Source organism: Oncorhynchus kisutch, linkage group LG19 (assembly GCF_002021735.2).
Source record: "Oncorhynchus kisutch isolate 150728-3 linkage group LG19, Okis_V2, whole genome shotgun sequence".
Taxonomy (NCBI): domain Eukaryota; kingdom Metazoa; phylum Chordata; class Actinopteri; order Salmoniformes; family Salmonidae; genus Oncorhynchus; species Oncorhynchus kisutch.
Window position 1 is genome coordinate 11,738,090 of NC_034192.2, and position 20,155 is coordinate 11,758,244.

General features: G+C 43.7%; 1 protein-coding gene across 1 annotated transcript in view; it reads left to right on the forward strand.

Moving 5' to 3' along the window:
• LOC109864610 (cGMP-inhibited 3',5'-cyclic phosphodiesterase A) overlaps positions 1-20,155 on the forward strand; it is a 119,034-nt gene that overhangs the window by 78,932 nt on the left and 19,947 nt on the right. Inside the window, exons 3-6 of the mRNA XM_031797888.1 lie at positions 11,270-11,527; positions 15,299-15,456; positions 16,633-16,760; positions 17,054-17,288. Of these exons, the coding sequence (XP_031653748.1) occupies positions 11,270-11,527; positions 15,299-15,456; positions 16,633-16,760; positions 17,054-17,288 (779 nt within the window). The remainder of the gene's footprint in view (positions 1-11,269; positions 11,528-15,298; positions 15,457-16,632; positions 16,761-17,053; positions 17,289-20,155) is intronic.

Consider the following 20,155-nt stretch of genomic DNA (forward strand, 5'->3'; position numbering starts at 1 on the left):
TCGATGGTGCAGCTGTAGAGGATCTGGGGACCCATGCCAAATATTTTCTTCACAACATTATTGTTGTATTTGGACCATGATAGATTGTTGGTGATGTGGAAGCCAAGGAACTTGAAACTCTCAACCTGCTCCACTACAGCCCTGTCGATTTGAACGGGGGCATGTTCAGCCCTCCTCTTCCTGTAGTCCATGATCATCTCCTTTGTCTTTCTCACGTTGAGGTAGAGGTTGTTGTCCTGACACCACAATACCAGGTCTCTAACCTCCTCCCTATAGGCTGTCTCGTCGCTGTCGGTGATCAGGCCTATCGTTGTGTCGTCAGCAAACTTAATGATCGTGTCGTGTTTGGCCACACAGTCTTGTCAACTCACCCCTGAGGGGCCCTCATTTTGAGGATCAGCATGGCAGATGTGTTGTTGCCTACCCTTACCATCTGGGGGCGGTCCGTCGGGAAGTCCAGGATCCAGTTGCAAAGGGAGGTGTTTAATTCCAGGGTTTAATTGATGAGCTTTGTGGGCACTATGGTGTTGAACGCTGAGCAGTAGTCAATGAACAGCATTCTCACATACAGTTGAATTCGGAAGTTTACATATACTTAGGTTGGAGTCATTAAAACTCGTTTTTCAACCACTCCACAAATTTCTTGTTAACAAACTATAGTTTTGGCAAGTCGGTTAGGACATCTACTTTGTGCATGACACAAGTCATTTTTCCAACAATTGATTACAGACAGATTATTTCATTTATTTCACTGTATCATAATTCCAGTGGGTCAGAAGTTTACAAACACTAAGTTGACTGTGCCTTTAAACAGCTTGGAAAATTCCAGAAAATGATGTCATGGCTTTAGAAGCTTCTGATAGGCTAAATGACATCATTTGAGTGGATGTGGATGTATTTCAAAGCCTACCTTCAAACTCATATTCCAGTCTGTGCTAGCAAAACAGTCCTGTAGCGTAGCATCTGCGTCATCTGATCACTTCCATATTGAGTGAGTCACTGGGACTTCCTGTTTAGTTTTTTGTGTGTACCCAGGAATCAGGAGGATAGAATTATGTTCAGATTTGCCAAATGGAGGGCGAGGGAGAACTTTGTACACGTCTCTGTGTGTGGAGTAAAGGTGTTTTTTTCCTCTGGTGACGTGCTGGTAGAAATGAGGTAAAACGGATTCAAGTTTGCCTGCATTAAAGGCCCCGGTTACTAGGAATGCCATTTCTGGATGAGCATTTTCTTGTTTGCTTATGACTTATACGGCTCTGTGTCGTCGTTCAGTCACGACTCGGTGAAACATAAGATATTACAGTTTTTAATTTCCCATTGGTAGGATAGTCTCGAACGAAGCTCATCCAGTTTATTCTCCAGTGATTGCACGTTGGCCAACAGAACGGATGGTGGAGGCGGGTTACCCACTCGTCAACAAATTCTCACAAGGCCTCTTGATTTCCGCCCCCTGTATTTCCTTATTTTCTTCATGTGAATAACAGGGATTTGGGCTTTGTCTGGGAACAGCATTATGTCCTTCTCGTCAGATTCATTAAAGAGGTGAGTAATCGCTGTTCTGATTTCCAGAAGCTCTTTTCAGTAGCATCAACATTATTGTCATGCCCTGACCTTAGAGATCCTTATTATTATCTATGTTTGGTTAGGTCAGGGTGTGACTCAGGTGGGAAAGTCTATGTTTACTATTTCTTTGTTTTTGGCCGAGTGTGGCTCCCAATCAGAGGCAGCTGTCTATCGTTGTCTCTGATTGGGGATCATATATAAGTTGGCATTTTCCTTTTGGGTTTTGTGGGATCTAGTTTTCTGTTTAGTTACTGTTGCCTGTCAGAATGATGCATTTTTCGTTTTTTGTCTTTGTTATTTTGTTTTGGTGTCGTCAATAAAAAGACGATGTACGCCTACCACGTTGCGCCTTGGTCCACTCTTCATTCTACAAACGAGAGCCGTTACAATTATGTACAAAATAAGTTACAAACAATGTGAAAAAACACACAAAATAGCACAATTGATTTGGAGCCCATAAAACAGCAGCCATCCTTTTTTTAATCTAGGCAAGTCAGTTAAGAACAAATACTTATCTTCAATGACGGCCTAGCAACAGTGGGTTAACTGCCTTGTTCAGGGGCAGAATGACAGATTTTTACCTTGTCAGCTCAGGGATTTAATCTGGCAACATTTCGGTTACTAGTCCAATGCTCTAACCACTAGGCTACCTGCCGCCCCATTCTGGTATATCCTTCTGAAAGTAGGATAAACCACCCTCCGTCGGAGGATAACTTTACTACGAAGTTTTATTATTGCACTTTTATTTGACTAATTCCTTCTGATTGTTCTGTAGCTATCGGAATGTGAGTATTGTACTGTGTCAGTGAATGTTATTGACTGTAGTAATAGTGTAGAGCAGGGCTCTCCAACCCTGTTCCTGGAGAGCTACCATCCTGTAGGTTTTCACTCCAACCCCAATCTAGTACAGCTGATTCCAATAATTAGCTGAATCAGGTTAATTACAACTGGGGTCGGATTGAAAACCTACAGGAGGGTAGCTCTCCATGAACAGGGTTGGAGAAACCTGGTGCAGAGTACTGTGATAATACTGTATTAGAGTATTGTTGACTGTAGTAAGTGTAGAATTCTGCCATAATACTGCAGTAGAGTCATATTTACTGTAGTTATAGTGTAGACTAGAGTACTGCCATAATACTGTATTAGAGTATCGTTGACTATAGTAATAGTGTAGACCAGAGTACTGTAGTAAAACTGTATTCGAGTATTGTTGACTGTAGTAATAGTGTAGACCAGATTACTGTAGTAGTACTGTATTAGAGTATTGTTGATTGTGGTAATAGTGTAGAGTACTCTAGTAATATCGCATTAGAGTATTGTTGACTGTGGTAATAGTGTAGAGTACCGGGGTAATACCGTATTAGAGTATTGTCGATTGTAGTAATAGTGTAGAGTACTCTAGTAATATCGCATTAGAGTATTGTTGACTGTAGTAATAGTGTAGAGTACTGTGGTAATACCGTATTATAGTATTGTCGATTGTAGTAAGAGTGTAGAGTACTATACTAATACCGTATTAGAGTTTTGTTGACTATGGTAATAGTGTAGAGTACTGTAGTAATACCGAATTAGAGTATTGTTGACTGTAGTAATAGTGTAGAGTACTGTAGTACAACCATATTAGAGTATTGTCAATTGTAGTAATAGTGTAGAGTACTGTAGTACTACCGTATTAGAGTATTGTTGACTGTGGTAATAGTGTAGAGTACTGTAGTAATACTCTATTAGAGTATTGTTTATTGTAGGAATAGTGTAGAGTACTGTAGTAATACCGTACTAGAGTATTGTTGACTGTGGTAATAGTGTAGAGTACTATAGTAATACCATATTAGAGTATTGTTGACTGTGGTAATAGTGTAGAGTACTGTAGTAATACTGTATTAGAGCATTGTTGACTGTGGTAATAGTGTAGAGTACTATAGTAATACCGTATTAGTGTATTGTTGACTGTGGTAATAGTGTAGAGTACTGTAGTAGTACCATATTACAGTATTGTTGACTGTGGTAATAGTGTAGAGTACTGTAGTAATACCGCATTAGAGTATTGTTGACTGTAATAATAGTGTAGAGTACTGTAGTAATACCGTATTAGAGTATTGTTGACTGTGGTAACAGTGTAGAATACTGTAGTAATGCCGTATTAGAGTATTGTTGACTGTAGTAATAGTGTAGAGTACTGCAGTAATACCATATTAGAGTATTGTTGACTGTGGTAATAGTGTAGAGTACTATAGTAATACCGTATTAGAGTATTGTTGACTGTAGTAATAGTGTAGAGTACTGCAGTAATACCATATTAGAGTATTGTTGACTGTGGTAATAGTATAGAGTACTGTAGTAATACCGTATTAGTGTATTGTTAACTGTAGTAATAGTGGAGTGCTGCAGTTTGGATGTCAGCCAGTCTGTAACTGTCGGGCTGTTCATTTTCCACCTGGCTAACTCAGTTCTGCCTGTGGACCCAGCTCACCATCTGTACACACACACATACAGACACGCACACGTGCACATAGACACATACATGTACACACACACACACACACTACCACACACACTCACACATTACACACAGCCGTGCTTACGCCTGAACTGGTCTCATGTGCCTTTCAGTGTCTCTGAGGAGAAATGATGAGAAAAAAAGAAAGAGAGGAAGAGAACACGTCCCATTCCGATGGAAAGAACAAACGCTGCTCTCTAGTGTACTGGAAAATGGATTCCTCTAGTTTGCATAGCTTTCTTCCTCTATATGCAGTTTTAAACCTGTATGCAGAATCACATAGGTAATGTAGTTACTGTGAAATAAGGGCCTGGGTTTACAGTACATGCTTCTTGTACAACCCTACAGCTGTTCAATCAATGACAGATATTGACAAGCTGTTCCCTTGGGTCTCTAGTGTGTGCGTGTGTGCGTGCGTGTGCGTGTGTGCGTGCGTGTGCGTGTGTGCCTATGCGTGCACTCAGTGACTTCTCTCTGTGTTCTTGGTCTGTATGCGACCTGTGTTTAAACCCATCAAGATCAATACTTCTCTACTCCCTGATCTCTGTCTCCGCTATAACTGCTCCCACTATCACTTGATTGGCCTAAATACACACATACTCACGTAAAGGCGATGCACACAGGCACACACTCTCTATCTTGTTATCAACAGTAGCGTTCTCTCTCTCTCGCTCGCACCCGCCCTCCCGCCGTCCCTCGCTTTCTCTCTCCCAGGGACATGAGCCAGCCACACAGAGTCCATTACTGCCAGGTAATGGTTGAATGTCGCAACCACAGGATGTCGTTAAAGACCTGAGTGAAGAGAGCTCTAATGGGTTTTGTTCAGGTTGAGCTGATTTCGCACAGCAATAGAGATAGGCCGCGTCTCAAATGGTACCCTATTGCCTATGTAGTGCACTACTTTTGACCAGGGCCCATAGCTAGGGTATCAGAGCGTCAGGCCACTTTGAGGAATCTATTAGCTCTCTCTTTCCGCATTGCTGTTCGATCTGTTTGGGGAGTCAGTCATCAGGTTCACGGTGTTTGAGGAGTTAATACGAGGTGTTTAAGTAAGCAAGATGATCAGGATGAATCAGTTGCTTACATAAGAGTTTCTGTACAGCAATGGGACACCGGTGTCTATCCCTGTTTCAACTCTCTGTAACTGGTATAAAACATCTCCGAAGTGCTGTTTTTGAATCTGTGTTTGTGTGCGAGAGAGAGAGAGAGAGAGATTTATTTATCTGGTATCGCATCTGATCACACAGCCGTTTGACCTGAGAATGTGGGAAATGTCCGTCCTGTGCTCTGCTGCGGTCGGTTGTTTATGATGCTGCTCTGTTTACCGAACACTGAGAGGGAGTATTATTGGAGGCCGACAGAGACATGAGAGATAGAGAGAGGAGAGAGAGATGGAGTATGCGGAAGCCTCCCACACAAAGGATTTGCAAGGTCTCCCGTCCACTTACCCTCTCTCCTCTCACTCACGCTCAAAATAAATCACTCAATATAGAGTTACTGTGCGCTCTCTTCCTTTTTGCCATATCTAACCCTGAAGCTTGTGATGAAACACACAGACACACGTCGACAAAGTCATTAAACTAACTAGTGCTGTGTCTCAATAGTATATAGTGGCTTCCTCTCCTTGTCTCCTCTCCTTCATTTGCTCTGACCTAAATGCACAGAATGGGTTAGAGTGATGCAGGTTGACGTTTATTGTCAGGAGTCTTGTCCTGGAAGCCGAACTGTTTAGATAGGTCAGTTGCAAAGTCAAAATTGTCTATATTGTAAAAATGTAGGAAAACTAAAATGTGCTCTTTGGTCTTAATTTCCAAAATCAGATTTTATGACTTTGTGGCAATGCCAGCTAGTGACCACTCTGCATAGCTGCCTCCAGAGCAAGATTAATGACGGAAAAAAACGAACCTGCTAGAGGGATATGGTGGATATCTACTAGGTTCACAAATCCAATACTTTCACATCAGTGCATTTAGATGTAGGATCTTCATTTGATCACTCTTTTGTTGCTCAGAATTTTACACATACACACTTTGTGATTTACGGAAATTCTATGAAAACCCACACTAAGACACGGTTATATTAACAGTATTTCACTTTTCACGTAGCATACTTTTGGTGTAGCCTATCCCCAATCAAGCAACATTATGGACTACACTGTTGCTGCAGGATTGATTTTCCCGTGACAATATATGTCAAATTAAAATCCAACATCTGTAGGAAGGAACGTAGATATGGGAAGGATACCACTTTAGACAATTGAGATTCACAGTTTATAGTGGCTATTTACTTTCACAGATTCCCTGGTTGAAATGGCTTCACTATGAAATATGAATGGTAAAAAACCTCTCCTCTCAGTTGCAAAGGTGTGAAAAAAGTTCCAGAGGAAAATAATGGTCAGAAAGAAACTACAGTTGATGTTTTTGCAGTAATTCAGGACAGGAAATACCAGATTGAATGTTGTGACGCTTTCCCTGAGCACTGTGTAATTGGCCATGGCTGTTAGGGGAGTGTGTTAGGGGAGTATGTGTGTGTGTCTGTTATTTCCCAGGGCTGTGGAGAGTGATTCTTGGCACTTGGATCTGATTCTAATGATGTTGCTTACAGTAAATCCAGCTATGCTCTGTACCGTAAAGAAAAGGGTGTCTTCCACATTTAACCCAACCCAACCAAGAGCTCAGCCTACTGCTGTGGACATGCCTTTTACTAAACTAAACCTTTTTGTCTGCTGAACTGGTATAGACCGGAAACAGAGAGTAGAGAGGAGAGGAGAGGAACGGAACTGAAAGGAAAGATAAGTAAAAGGAAAGGAGCTGTAGGGGGCCAGAAATATTGGAGAGCAGCCTGATCACTAGAAATAAACTTCAATTTCGGACGTTTGAAAAGGTCCTGAGCACGTCGATATATGCCTTCCTCCACACTCACATTTTTTTCACAAGCGATTGCCGAGAACTCATGATGCTCGGAGCTGGAGCTTGCTGCTTAGAACACTGCACCACCGCAGATCACAATGCTCTAGCAAGCCGTGATAATAATTGATGCTAATATTGCGTTGTTTTTAATTATTTTTGTTTTAAGCCTTTCCCAAACCATAGCCCTAACCTTAACCAATCGGAATGAATGCCCGGTGGGACACCGGGTGGGTGCAATTGATTATCAGGTAGAACCGAAAACCAGCAGACTCTGAACTTCATAGGGTAAGAATTTGAATACCCCCGGCCTAAACTGTAACCATTTGAGTTGTTTCTGTTTTAACCCTATAACCACGCGGAATTAATGCTTGAAAAACAGACGTTCATCCATAATACGTTGAATTTCGAGGGGAAACTATGAGATCTTGTTGCAGCGAGAGCGGCATGTTGACATTGACAGGCAACTGGCGTCCAGGCGTCCATTATGGCCCAATTCTGCTATGACAAGAGGTGCCCATTATGGGTCTACTCTGACACGGCAGGGATGTCCTTTTGACAGGAAGCATGTGCTGTATTGGTTAACAGGTCAAAACACTGATCCGCCCTGGCGACTGCTGTTGGGTGGTCTCAGGAAACTCAACATGGATTCATTGTAAAGTTTTGTCTAACGTCTGGACTTCAAGGAATGAGGTCCATCTCCATCTCCGAAAACAAGATAAAACACCATCTGTCCCTCTTGTCTTATTTGTGGTAAATAGAACAGGGTTTCACAACTCTCGGTCCTAGCAGGGGAGGTTGCTGCCTGGTCCCTCAGATTTCACAAGTGACAAATACAAGGGGGTCTTGACACCAGCTCTTCCACTCATCCACTGAACACTCACCAGACCTCGCCAGGTAGCTGTGGAGTTGTTATGTTATTGTGTTCTTGTTATGGTGACTCCCTCTACTGTCCCTGTGTGATTGAGTTAGTCACTGCTACCCAGGCTGCTCTCATCCTCTCCCATCCCTCCCTAGGTTATTTATACAATTATCACCTCTGTAGGAGTAGAGCGGTCACACACACGTGAACGGTCACACACACACACGCACACACAGCAACAGAGACATGGTCACAAAGCCGGAGATGTTCCAGACAGCAATGGTAAGTACTCTAACGGTGCACTATTATGACGCGTTAGATTAGTTTAGTCTAGTCTCCAGTGACTCCTGGGGATGGCAGCTAGTGGTCATGTACGTAGCTCAGTTCATAAGAGCATGGCACTAGCAACACCAGAGTTGCCGGTTCAATTCCCACTGGGGTCATATACCAAAATGTGTGGACTGTTGTCACTTTGGGTCAAACTGTCAGCTACGGAAATAGGAGATACTTTTTCTTTCTTGTTTTGGACTTTTTTCTTGCTTATTGGTATTGTGTTGATATTGTATTACTGCACTGTAGGTGTTAGAAACACAAGCATTTTCGCTGCACCTACTGTAATCTGCTCATCTGTGTATGTGACCAATAAACTGTGATTTGATATATACAGCACATCTCTGATCTTGTCTCTCAGATTTAAAAAAATTAAAAACTTGCTGTGAAGTAAAATCATAGTAGTACATTCGAGTACATATCATACTTGTTTCTACTTTACATACTGATAGGTTTGGATTGATGAACTTTAAATCCTTATGAATCATTAGTTGTAATAGAGAAATGCCATAGCCGAGGGGCTACACCAGAGGTTCATGGTTATCTGTAGGGGGAAGGTATATGGTGGGGGCAATTAAGCTTGGAATGTACTGAGTGCAGGGAAAGTGATCACATGTGGGGGGAATTGATAAAGGGAGAGAGCCAAGGATTAGTGATGAAGGGGGGGTCGAGATCAGGTCAGGTCACGTTAAGGGAGAAATAAAAGTCTATGGCCCGTATCACTTAGTTTCCTGCTTAAGCAATAAAGACACAACGTTTGTTCAGATGTGTCGGAGGAGACACAGAGGAGGGGTTAAATATCAGTGCTTATGTGAACAATGTGAACAATGTGTTTTGTCTAATGTAGTTGTATTGATCATGTGGGAAGAATTCAACTGGGTTAATAAGCTTTCATAGTGTCCATGGAGTTTTTTTACTCTGAGAAATAGAACCGAACACTACCATTTTCATTATGTAGGTCTCAAAATATGTAGTGAATTATAACAGTTTACATGTAAAATTCTATACATTTACCAAACGTTGAAGTGATCATCAATTAAGAGCAGTCGGATTAAGGGCGTTTCACACATCGTTTTGAGCTATAGTTCGCATCAGAGTTTGACTATCTATTACATTGTATTTTTGTCATTTGGTCCGGTTGGTTTCACATTGTCAAAATTGTCAAATGAACAGAAATTCCTAAACAACCACTTGTCTATGCACGTCATTTGTTTATTGGACAAAAATGCTCGAGCTAAATCCATTTAGGATTATCATAAAGCATCACTTGTGCGTCCCAATCTTCCTATTACTTTCGCTTTGGTCTTCCAACAACATGCATTAGAGGAAACAGCGCAAACCACTCTAACTGCGACATGAATAGTCTATATTCAGTACACTATTTCCCCGGTATAGACCCGGGCTCCTTTAACCTGCATCGGATGCGCTCATAACTGCCCTGATATTAACAGAACGTTTCAGAGAGCTCAAGTTATGACCATGTGTGTATTTCATGCTCGCAGTCAAACAACCAATGACAATGCGCAATTTGGGTTATTTTCCTGTCTTTGGTCCAGATTGCGTTCTCACCTGCAGCGAACCACAGAGCGTTTAGTGGGCCCCCGAGTGTGGATAGTTTTCACACCAGTCCAAATTGACCGAACTAAGAGGTTAAACATTTTTTGGGGAAAAAAACTATTTGGTGTGAATGCCTCTTAAGTAATAGTCAAATGTATTTTAACAAAAGAGAATAGAATCATAAAAGTAATGTGAGCATTGTATGAACATGTTTTGCAATGTGAAACATGTATTTCTAGATGAAACGCTACGTTTTGTGAAAAGTTGACTGTATGATTTGTTGTGTTGTACTTTTCGAAAAAACAAACCTTTTTGATGATCTGTTTTGAGTTTTGTACGAAGAGTTGTAAAAATGTACCACAGACTTTTACCAAAGCAATTCAAAAAACGATGTGTGTTTGCGTGTGTGTGCGTGCCCGTGTGTATGTGACCATCTAGCGGAAGCTTAACCTTTATTGCCTCAGTACACACAGCTGTGTGGATTCGTATGGAGTTAGTCTTGGATAAGATTAGTTGCTTCCATGCTTAGAGCGTAAACAATGTCAGCTGCTCTTCCATCATCTTAATAAGAGATCTATGGTATCTAAGTATTATTTTGACTAGTGCTAGCAGTAGTGTGGTAGCCTGGCGTTTGGTCTGAATGTTTTATGCATGTTCTTTATATGTGTCTCTGTGTGTTGAGCAAGTTTTGTCTTGAGCCATAGCTGTCTTTGTTAGTTCCAGCTTTACACTGGCAAGAGCCCACCTCAATGGGCTCCAAAATGGATAACATGTGTTGCGAACGCAAAGACATCCCATTGAAGAGCAGTGTCCTGCTGTGAAGCTGTCTCCCCGACATGGCTTCCTGTCTGCTTTAATGTCAGATTTCAGAGTGCATGCATCTGGCTGCCAAAACATAGAAGCCCCTGTCACAAACAGCGTGTTTAGTATGTGTGTGTGACCCACAGAAGCTAGTCTGTTGCCACAGCAACCACTAGTCTGTCTATTCTATCACGGCCTTGCCAATACACAGTTGTTAATGGGCGCTGGAGCGACACAGAAGCGCAACACACACACTGTCCTGGGATATGTATGGGATGAATGTAGATTCCAAGGAATGGCAGGATGAAATGCTAAGATTCAGACTCATCCTTCCTCTTTACTCTCTGGTTGTGTTTTCTCTGACACTCTTACAGATATGAAATGAGTTAAAGGAGGATATAATGTCCCCTCCTTCCCCCATTACTCCCTTTAATACCCCCCACCCCCCTCTCTTAACCTCATTGTTGGCGCTCTTTGTCTCTCCTCCTCTGCAATCCCCCCGTCCCCCCACACACACAGGTACGTATCCGGGCAGAGGCAGAAACGGTGTGCGTCTGCGTGCCGTGACGTCTGCCTAGCAAAGTAATAGCGTCACCTTTGCACCGCGTCAGCTTTCCTGCGCTAACTGACCATCTTTCTCTCCCCTTACACTCCCTTGCTTATTGTCCCTTCTCCTTCCCTTCCCTCTCTCTCTCTCTCCCTCCCTCTTTCTCTCTCTCCACCCCCTGTCTCCCTCCTTTTCTTTTCCTTAAGTCGTCGGGCACCAGTGTGTTGGTGGACATAGCGGTGATGGGGGAAGCCCATGGATTGATCTCAGACCTGCTGGCGGACCCCTCTCTGCCCCCCAACACCTGCAGTTCCCTGCGGGCTGTCAGTAACCTGCTCAGTACCCAGATCAGTTTGCAGCCGCTGCACCGGCCTCGAATCAGCCCTCTGCAGGCACTCAGCGACACACACACCTGCTCCGACTCCGAAGACTGGCCAGAGAGAGAGAAATTGGCCATCCCAAAGGTAAAGGCTACTGTACTTTTATAGACACATGTAAGTATGTATAGTATGTGTGCATAAACACACACATACACCCACACAGGTTTTGAGCGCGCATGAAAAATCTGAAATGTTTTATTCTGCCGATTTAATGAACTAACTTTTCAATGAGAAGGCTTTGAGCTTTGAATGTTCATTTTTTCTGTTAGTTAGCACTTCTCTCTCTCTCTCACACACACACACACACACACACACACACACACACACACACACACACACACACACACACACACACACACACACACACACACACACACACACACACACACACACACACACACCTCCTCTCAACCTCGTCCACACATCCCCGTTTCACCTCCACTACATTATAGGGTCTTTCCAGCATGGGAACAGTGACGCACATTCCCACAGAAGGCCTTTAATGTTTAACAAGGCCAATACTTCAAAATGCATGCAGGTACTTCGTGCGGAGGTGAGACTAAATAAAGCGTGTGTGATGCTATGCAGGATACCCCGAGAAGCTTTAAGCAGCCTCATTGAACTCTTTATTGATTCTACTGATGTAGTGTCGGGTTATGTAGGCTGTAACTAGGGCCCGGTTTTTCCTTGTCAGGTGATGTTTTCAAGTCAGGGAAAAACGTTGGGTTCGTGGTATGGCTCATGGACACCAAAGCATTGCACTAGTGATTGTGGCTAGTCAACTATGAACATAGCCATAATGCCGAGTGTATGCTGTGTATTCGGTCAAATGCTATATATTTAAAAAAAACTTGAATTGAATTACATCTCTGGGGTTAATATATCATAACAGGAAGTTCTTTGCAGGCATATAGCTCCTGTATCGGTCCTCAAACCCTTACCCTACTCCCTATAACTACTACGAACACGTGTGCTTAGCTTTACATCAGCGGTCTAGACCCCACTACCAATCTGTCTCTTCCTCTGTGCTATCTCACCATCTACTGTATCTGATACTGTAGCGCTCTACTCTCCTAGCTAGGCTGTTGACCACATTTCTGGTCTCCACTCACTCCAGACTCTCAGCCTGTGAATTAAAGGTGATATTCTGGCATTTCTGAGTGCAGACAAACACCACTGAGAGTCTCTGGTTCCTGAGCTGCTGCTGTTTTATCTGGGGTTCTCCACACCTGTGTCAACACAGAGTCCATCTGAATAAAACAGTGTCCGTCCAACATAAGGAACGAGAGTTCACCCCCCCCCCTCTTACTCTCTCTGATGGTTAAAAGTAATCAAAACACAATTTAGAGAAGGTCGTAGTGAGGAGGTGAGTCCCTTACATCTGCTACCCAGTCCTCACTGCCCCTTTACTTCCTTCCTCCTTCCCTCGGATCAGAATACTGTCTGGTTGTGCAGTTCTGTCTCCGTTTCTTGTATAAGAGCCGTTTCAACGTCGTGAAGTTCGGTCTGCTAGACAAAACACTTTCTGAAATTCCAGAGAAGAGATGTGCTACTCCGGAGTATTGGAGTTTTCCCCCTTGAAGACTGTGTGTGTGTGTGTGTGTGTGTGTGTGTGTGTGTGTGTGTGTGTGTGTGTGTGTGTGTGTGTGTGTGTGTGTTTGTGTCGGTGGTAACTCAGTCTGAGGGCCTAAGGGCCTAGGACAGAGAGAGACTAGCTAAATGCAGTCCAGAGGAAAAGCTGTTTTGCTTGCACTGTGTACCTCTGACGATAATGGGTTTAGATTAGAGAAGTTATTTATGCTTGAATGCTCCCCAAAACCTTTTTCTTTGGACAAATGCAGCCAAACCAATGTTTTGTATTAGACTGTGGTGAAAAACAAACACATCGTCGCTTCAAGTTCAGCATCCCAGGCGTATATAACAATTGTATAGTAATGGAAAATGTAGCTTGTTCTTAAACCAAGTGTTGGTCCCATGTTTTATGAGTTAAAATAAAAGATCCCCAAAATGTTCCATATGCACAAAAAGCTTATTTCTCCCAAATTTAGTGCCCAAATGTGTTTACATCCCTGTTAGTAAGCATTTCTCCTTTGCCAAGATAATCCATCCACCTGACAGGTGTGGCATGTCAAGAAGTTGATTAACCAGCATGGTCATTACACAGGTGCACCTTGTGCTGGGGACAATAAAAGGTGCAGTTTTTGTCACACCACACAACACCACTGATGTCTCAAATTTTGAGGAAGCATGCAATTGGCATGCTGACTGCAGGAATGTCCACCAGAGCTGCTGCCAGAGTATGTCATGTTAATTTCTCTACCATAAGCCACCTCCAACGTAATTTTAGAGAACTTGGCAGTACGTCTAACCGGCCTCACAACCACAGACCACGTGTAACCATGCCATCACAGGCCCTCCACATCCGGATTCACCTGCGGGATCATCTGAGACCAGCCACCCGGACAGCTGATGAAACTCAGGATTAGTTCTGTCTGTAATAATGCCCTTTAGTGGAGAAAAAGTAATTCTGATTGGCTGGGCCTGACTCCCTAGTGGGTGGGCCTATGCCCTCCCAGGCCCAACCATGGCTGCGCCCCTGCTCAGTCATGTGGCATTCATAGATTATCGCCTAATGAATTGATTTCATTTGACTGATTTCCTTCCAAGAACTGTAACTCAGTAAAATTGTTAACTGTTGCAATTCGCTGATATATTTTTGTTCAATATATTTTTATTCACTAGTACTTCATGCATCGCAAAGTTGTATTGCCATGCTATTAGACCCAGATAGATTTCAGAATAGATTGAATGAGGCAATGTTTAGAGCCCATTAGACACAAACCAGGGGTGATATGAGGAAGTTGACCCCTCCCCCTTGGCCGTGACACAGACTGTCTTTGTGAGTAACTGAAAGAGACATGGCTCACCTCGATAGCATCAGACATCTGGACCTCTGTAACCCTTTAAATCCTGCTCTGAGACGCTGAGTCTGTGAGCCAATCACCCTGTGTCTATCTCACCATCAGGTCGTATTGAATGTCATAAGGACGGCAATGACTGTACTCATATTATAACCAATGGAAATACTAATCCATGGTCCTGAGAGAGAGGCTTTAGAAAGAGTAGGGTGACAAGACTGACCTGGTATGCACAGGGTGTGTGTGTTTCAGATGGATTAATATGCCAGGAAGCACACACACACACACCCACACACGCACATATGCATACACACACAAGCCCAGGAAAGAGTGAAATATTAATGTTCCTGTCAGCAAGGCTTTTCTCTGGTTCTGTTCTCTCTCTCTTTAGTCAATGAACAATGGTGCTTTTATCCTCTACTTTAAAACATATCTATCCAAATCGTAGATAAAATGAGTTTCATTAAGATGGAGTTAGTACCAGACTATACAGTATGCTTTGTATCATCACAACCTTTTTTTTTCATTCAAACTAATCTCTCAAGCATGTGTTATGTTATTTGAACAGACAATAATGAATCATGCAGTCATTGGAAGATTTGACCTGGTACCGATTTTTTTGCCACATGATTCTGGGGGCCTTCCTCCAGGTCTGCCATCTGTCACGTTCCCTTATCAACCGGAAAACCATCATCTGCCCACCTCAAATGTTCTTCTCCTTTCACAATGTTTGTCTGTAGAGGTGGACCTCTGGTCTTCCGTCCAGGTTGCTGTTGGTGCACAGTAGAGGATAAAATGTTGACCAGTAGATTCATTTTGCTACACCCACAATAACAACTGCTAAATATGTGTATGTGCCAAATAACATTTGATTTGATTAGCTGTTCAGAGAGCTGGACCTGACCCACGACTTTATGTGCGTCTGTGTGTGTTGTAGCGTCTGAGACGGAGCCTGCCTCCAGGCCTGCTGAGAAGGATCTCCTCTACATGGACCACCACCACCTCAGCTACAGGTCTTCCCACCATAGAACCAGGACCTGTACGCAGAGACCGCTCTGCCAGCATCAAACCCCTCCACGACAGTCCACCATGCAGGTAGCCTACACTATCCCCTACTACCTCTCTCTCTCTCTCACACACATATTCCCCTCTCTCTCTCACTCCTTTCCCTCTCTCACACACATATTCCCCTCTCTCTCTCACTCTCTCACTCCTTTCCCTCTCTCTCTTTACATCCAGACGTCAGACTTGTTTCCTGCTGCTCGAGTAGCTTCTCGTAGGGGTCACCCTGAGGCCAGCGGTCCTCATAAGGTCCTCCCCAGCTGCAAACCCTCCTCCTTTTATGGCCCGTCGTGAAATATTAGACCTGTAATGCACGTGCAACACTGATATATTTTCTTAGTGGTGAATGATGGATGGGTCATGTGGGAGTTTGAACTGGAGAATGTAGGATGTTCTATGTGTATGTCTGTCTTTGCAGGAGACTGTTTGTGGCTCCAGTCCTGTGGAGTGCTCCTCCAAGGCAACTGGCCTACATCTGTACAGAGACTGCGTTTTAGCATCCAGCAGTCTGTTGCCCAATCCTAAACTGACCCTAGTCCTCTACTTCCCACCATATACTCTCTTACCCCTACCTCCTTCCACTTTGTAGATCCTAAAGATTTGGTGCATGTGTAAGAATAGGTGTAAGAAATACGCAGAATAAACCACTTAACCTGAGATGATAACATTGTTTGAGACATACAGATGATAATGCACACCACTTTTGGGATTCATTCCATTTCCACTTTGTGTCAGGCTCAGAACTGGCTGTTCTCCCCGGGGACCAGTCTGTGGTTGTTCTGGCCAAAATAACGTGCCTCTTGGTGCTATTATTTATCATCTAAATTGTTCCTCTGTTTGAGATATTGGTTGAAGGTCAGAGATGAACAATTAATCCTGAAGTCAGATCGGTATCTGCAGACTTCAGTCTGGCTCTTTGGCGGCTTCCTGGAGACAAAACATTCTAGAATAAATGTCCCAGTGAGATTTTTATCCTGTATGTCAGAGCAGGCTTAAAATACTGCTGGGGTCACCACCCAGTACACTCATAGAAAAAAGTTATTCGGCTGTCCCCATCGGAGAACACTTGGTTCCAGGTAGAACCCTTTTTGGTTCCATATTGGACCACAGGCTGCTTCCTTTTACAGTGCAGACAGTCTGTGGTTGTGATATCCTGTGTGTTAGAGTATTGTGACTTACTGAGGTTTTGATATCCCGTGTGTTTTCCAGTATGGGGAACAGTGAGTCGTGGAACAGCTCTGTAATGCTCACCATCTCGAAGAGTCGCTCCATGTCTGCCTCCTACTCTGCTTCAGCCACCTCCAACCACCTCTACAACAGACGCATGACCAGACCAGGTGTGTGTGAGTGTGAGTGTGTGTAGACACTTTGAGTGACATTTGTGTCCCATCAGAACAGAACAGGTCATTTAGAATGATTCAAATGTTACGGGGCCATGTAGGAGATGCAAGAGACGGGTTAACCCATTCTTTGTCCATTCAGTTTGTGTGTGTGCCTGTGTCGGTGCATGTGTGCACTTGTGTGTGGGCAGTATGTGCAATTTCTATTTTGTCTTTGTTTAAATCGTGATCTGATTTGTTACATTTCATTGAACCAGTCTTCCCTCCTAATAACCCTGTTTTCTCTTCAGGTTACCCCTCTTCCAACATTTCACCTCTGGCCTCTCCCTGCCACTCCCCTCCAGTCCAGGGGACCCCTGTCTCCAGCCCCACCACCAAGTCCTGCTCTGTGGACCTACCAGAGCCTGTGGACAGCCAGGGAGAGAGGCCTGTGGGCCCCCAGACCCCACACAGAGCCTTAACACACAGCATCAGTGCACCTAGCTCCACCACACCGCACTGGGGACCACCATCTTTCTGCAGCAGGTAACAAACACAGACTTACAGATATACACAAAACAGATACCGTCCCTGTTGCTGTCAGAAAGAGGTACCACAAACAGAATATACACACAGAGAAAAGCTTGATCATCGCATTCTTGCCCGTTACTTCACTGATAATTGGCAGCGTTGTCTAGAAGACACTGAAGCAGAGACTGAGGAAGTCGTGCATGTAGCTCGGAGACGTTGTTTAACGGCATCATGCTGGTTCACTGTCCTGTTTGCGTGCATGTGAGATAGATGAGTAATAGATGAGATAGATGAGTAACCAGTCACGTCATGAGCCTATACAGAGAGAGAGAGAGAGAGAGAGACAGAGAGACAGACAGAGAGACAGACAGAGAGAGACAGAGAGAGAGACAGAGAGAGAGACAGATAGAGAGACAGAGAGAGAGAGAGACAGAGAGAGAGAGAGTCAGAGAGAGAGCGAGAGAGACAAAGAGCGAGAGAGAGAGACAAAGAGCGAGAGAGACGAAGAGACTTCCTCTGAGGCACATGGACTCATGCCATAGAGAGAGAGAGAGAGAGAGAGAGAGAGAGAGAGCAGTGAGATAGTCAAAGAGAGAGAGAGAAATAGATAGAGACTTCCTCTGAGGCATATGGACTCACGCCAAAGAGAGAGCGAGAGAGAGAGAGAGCGAGAGAGCGAGAGAGAGAGAGAGAGCAGTGATATAGTCAAAGAGAGAGAGAGAAATAGATAGAGACTTCCTCTGAGGCATATGGACTCACGCCAGTGAGTCACAGAGAAGGTCCCGCTGCAATGTTCTAAGACAAGAGGACATGGATAAGAAGTACAGGTTGTCTTAATAGGCGACAAGATGTTCAGTTATTAAGATGAGTGATCTAAATAAAATAAAATCAAATTTATTTATATAGCCCTTCGTACATCAGCTGATATCTCAAAGTGCTGTACAGAAACCCAGCCTAAAACCCCAAACAGCAAACAATGCAGGTGTAGAAGCACGGTGGCTAGGAAAAACTCCCTAGAAAGGCCAATACCTAGGAAGAAACCTAGAGAGGAACCAGGCTATGTGGGGTGGCCAGTCCTCTTCTGGCTGTGCCGGGTGGAGATTATAACAGAACATGGCCAAGATGTTCAAATGTTCATAAATGACCAGCATGGTCGAATAATAATAAGGCAGAACAGTTGAAACTGGAGCAGCAGCACAGTCAGGTGGAAGTTGAAACTGGAGCAGCAGCATGGCCAGGTGGACTGGGGACAGCAAGGAGTCATCATGTCAGGTAGTCCTGGGGCATGGTCCTAGGGCTCAGGTCAGTTGAAACTGGAACAGCAGCATGGCCAGGTGGACTGGGGACAGCAAGGAGTCATCATGTCAGGTAGTCCTGGGGCATGGTCCTAGGGCTCAGGTCCTCCGAGAGAGAGAAAGAAAGAGAGAAGGAGAGAATTAGAGAACGCACACTTAGATTCACACAGGACACCGAATAGGACAGGAGAAGTACTCCAGATATAACAAACTGACCCCAGCCCCCCGACACATAAACTACTGCAGCATAAATACTGGAGGCTGAGACAGGAGGGGTCAGGAGACACTGTGGCCCCATCCGAGGACACCCCCGGATTCTCTTCTAAGGAAGAGAAGTCCACCACAGAAGAAATACATAAAGACAATAATGAAGGGCTGAATGTGGGAGGTTTATAAGTGTTGAAAGGGTGGACATAAAGGAAACTATAAAGTAAGTGATGGAGGCCAGGGCTGTGTTGTTGACATGGGAAGGGAGTACTGGGGTCTATTCACTCGGAACCAAACGGAAACAAATGGGGAGGGATATACTGTACCTGAACTTGTCCAATACAAACTCTCGTTTCCATTGTGAAACGTTTTGTTACGGTTTGCACTAGTGGATATGATTGTCTGAGAGAACTTGATGACCTCAGTGCGGCTTTTGACGTTATCGATGTCTAACAGAAGACAGAGGGTGTTCTTTAATGAAAGCCTTTCCAACATAATCGAGGTAGAATCAGGAATTCCCCAGGGCAGCTGTCTAGGCCCCTTACTTTTTCAATCTTTACTAATGTCATGCCATTGGTTTGATTAACAATCTATATATGCAGGTGACTTAACACTATACACGTACGCTACTACAAGGAGTGAAATTACTGCAACACTTAACAAAGAGCTGCAGTCAGTTTCAGAATGGGTGACAAGAAATAAATTAGTCTTAAATATTTAAAAAACTAAAAGCCTTGTGTTTGGGTTAAATCATTCACTAAACCCTAAACTTCAACTAAATCTTGTGGCGAAGAATTTGAAAATTGAGCATATTGAGGTGACTAAACTGCTTGGAAGAACCCTGGATTGTAAACTGTAATGGTCAAAACATGTTGATGTAACAGTAGCTAAGATGGGGAGAAGTCTGTCCATAATGAAGCGCTGCTCTGCCTTCTTAACACACTATCAACAAGGCAGCTCCTACAGGCCCTATTTTTGTCACACCCGGACTACTGTCCAGTCGTGTGGTCAGGTGCCACAAAGAAGGACTTAGAAAATTGCAATTGGCTCAGAACAGGGCAGCATGGCTGTCCCTTCAATGTACACAGAGTGACTAGATTAAAAAGTGAGACAACGCCGATAGAGATGGCAGTTCCGCTTCTAGTCCTGTGCAGTATTTTGTTTTTTTAAATGTATTATTTCATACATGATTTGCCCAGAAAACCTTAAGTGTTATTACATACAGCCGGGAAGAACTATTGGATATCAGAGAGATGTCAACTTAACAGCACAACCAGCACTACGACCAGAAATAAGACTTTCCCAAAGCGGATCCTTTGTCTGCACCTCCCAGGGCATTTTAACGGATTCTAGAGGCCGACCCAAAACAACTCCGTCAGA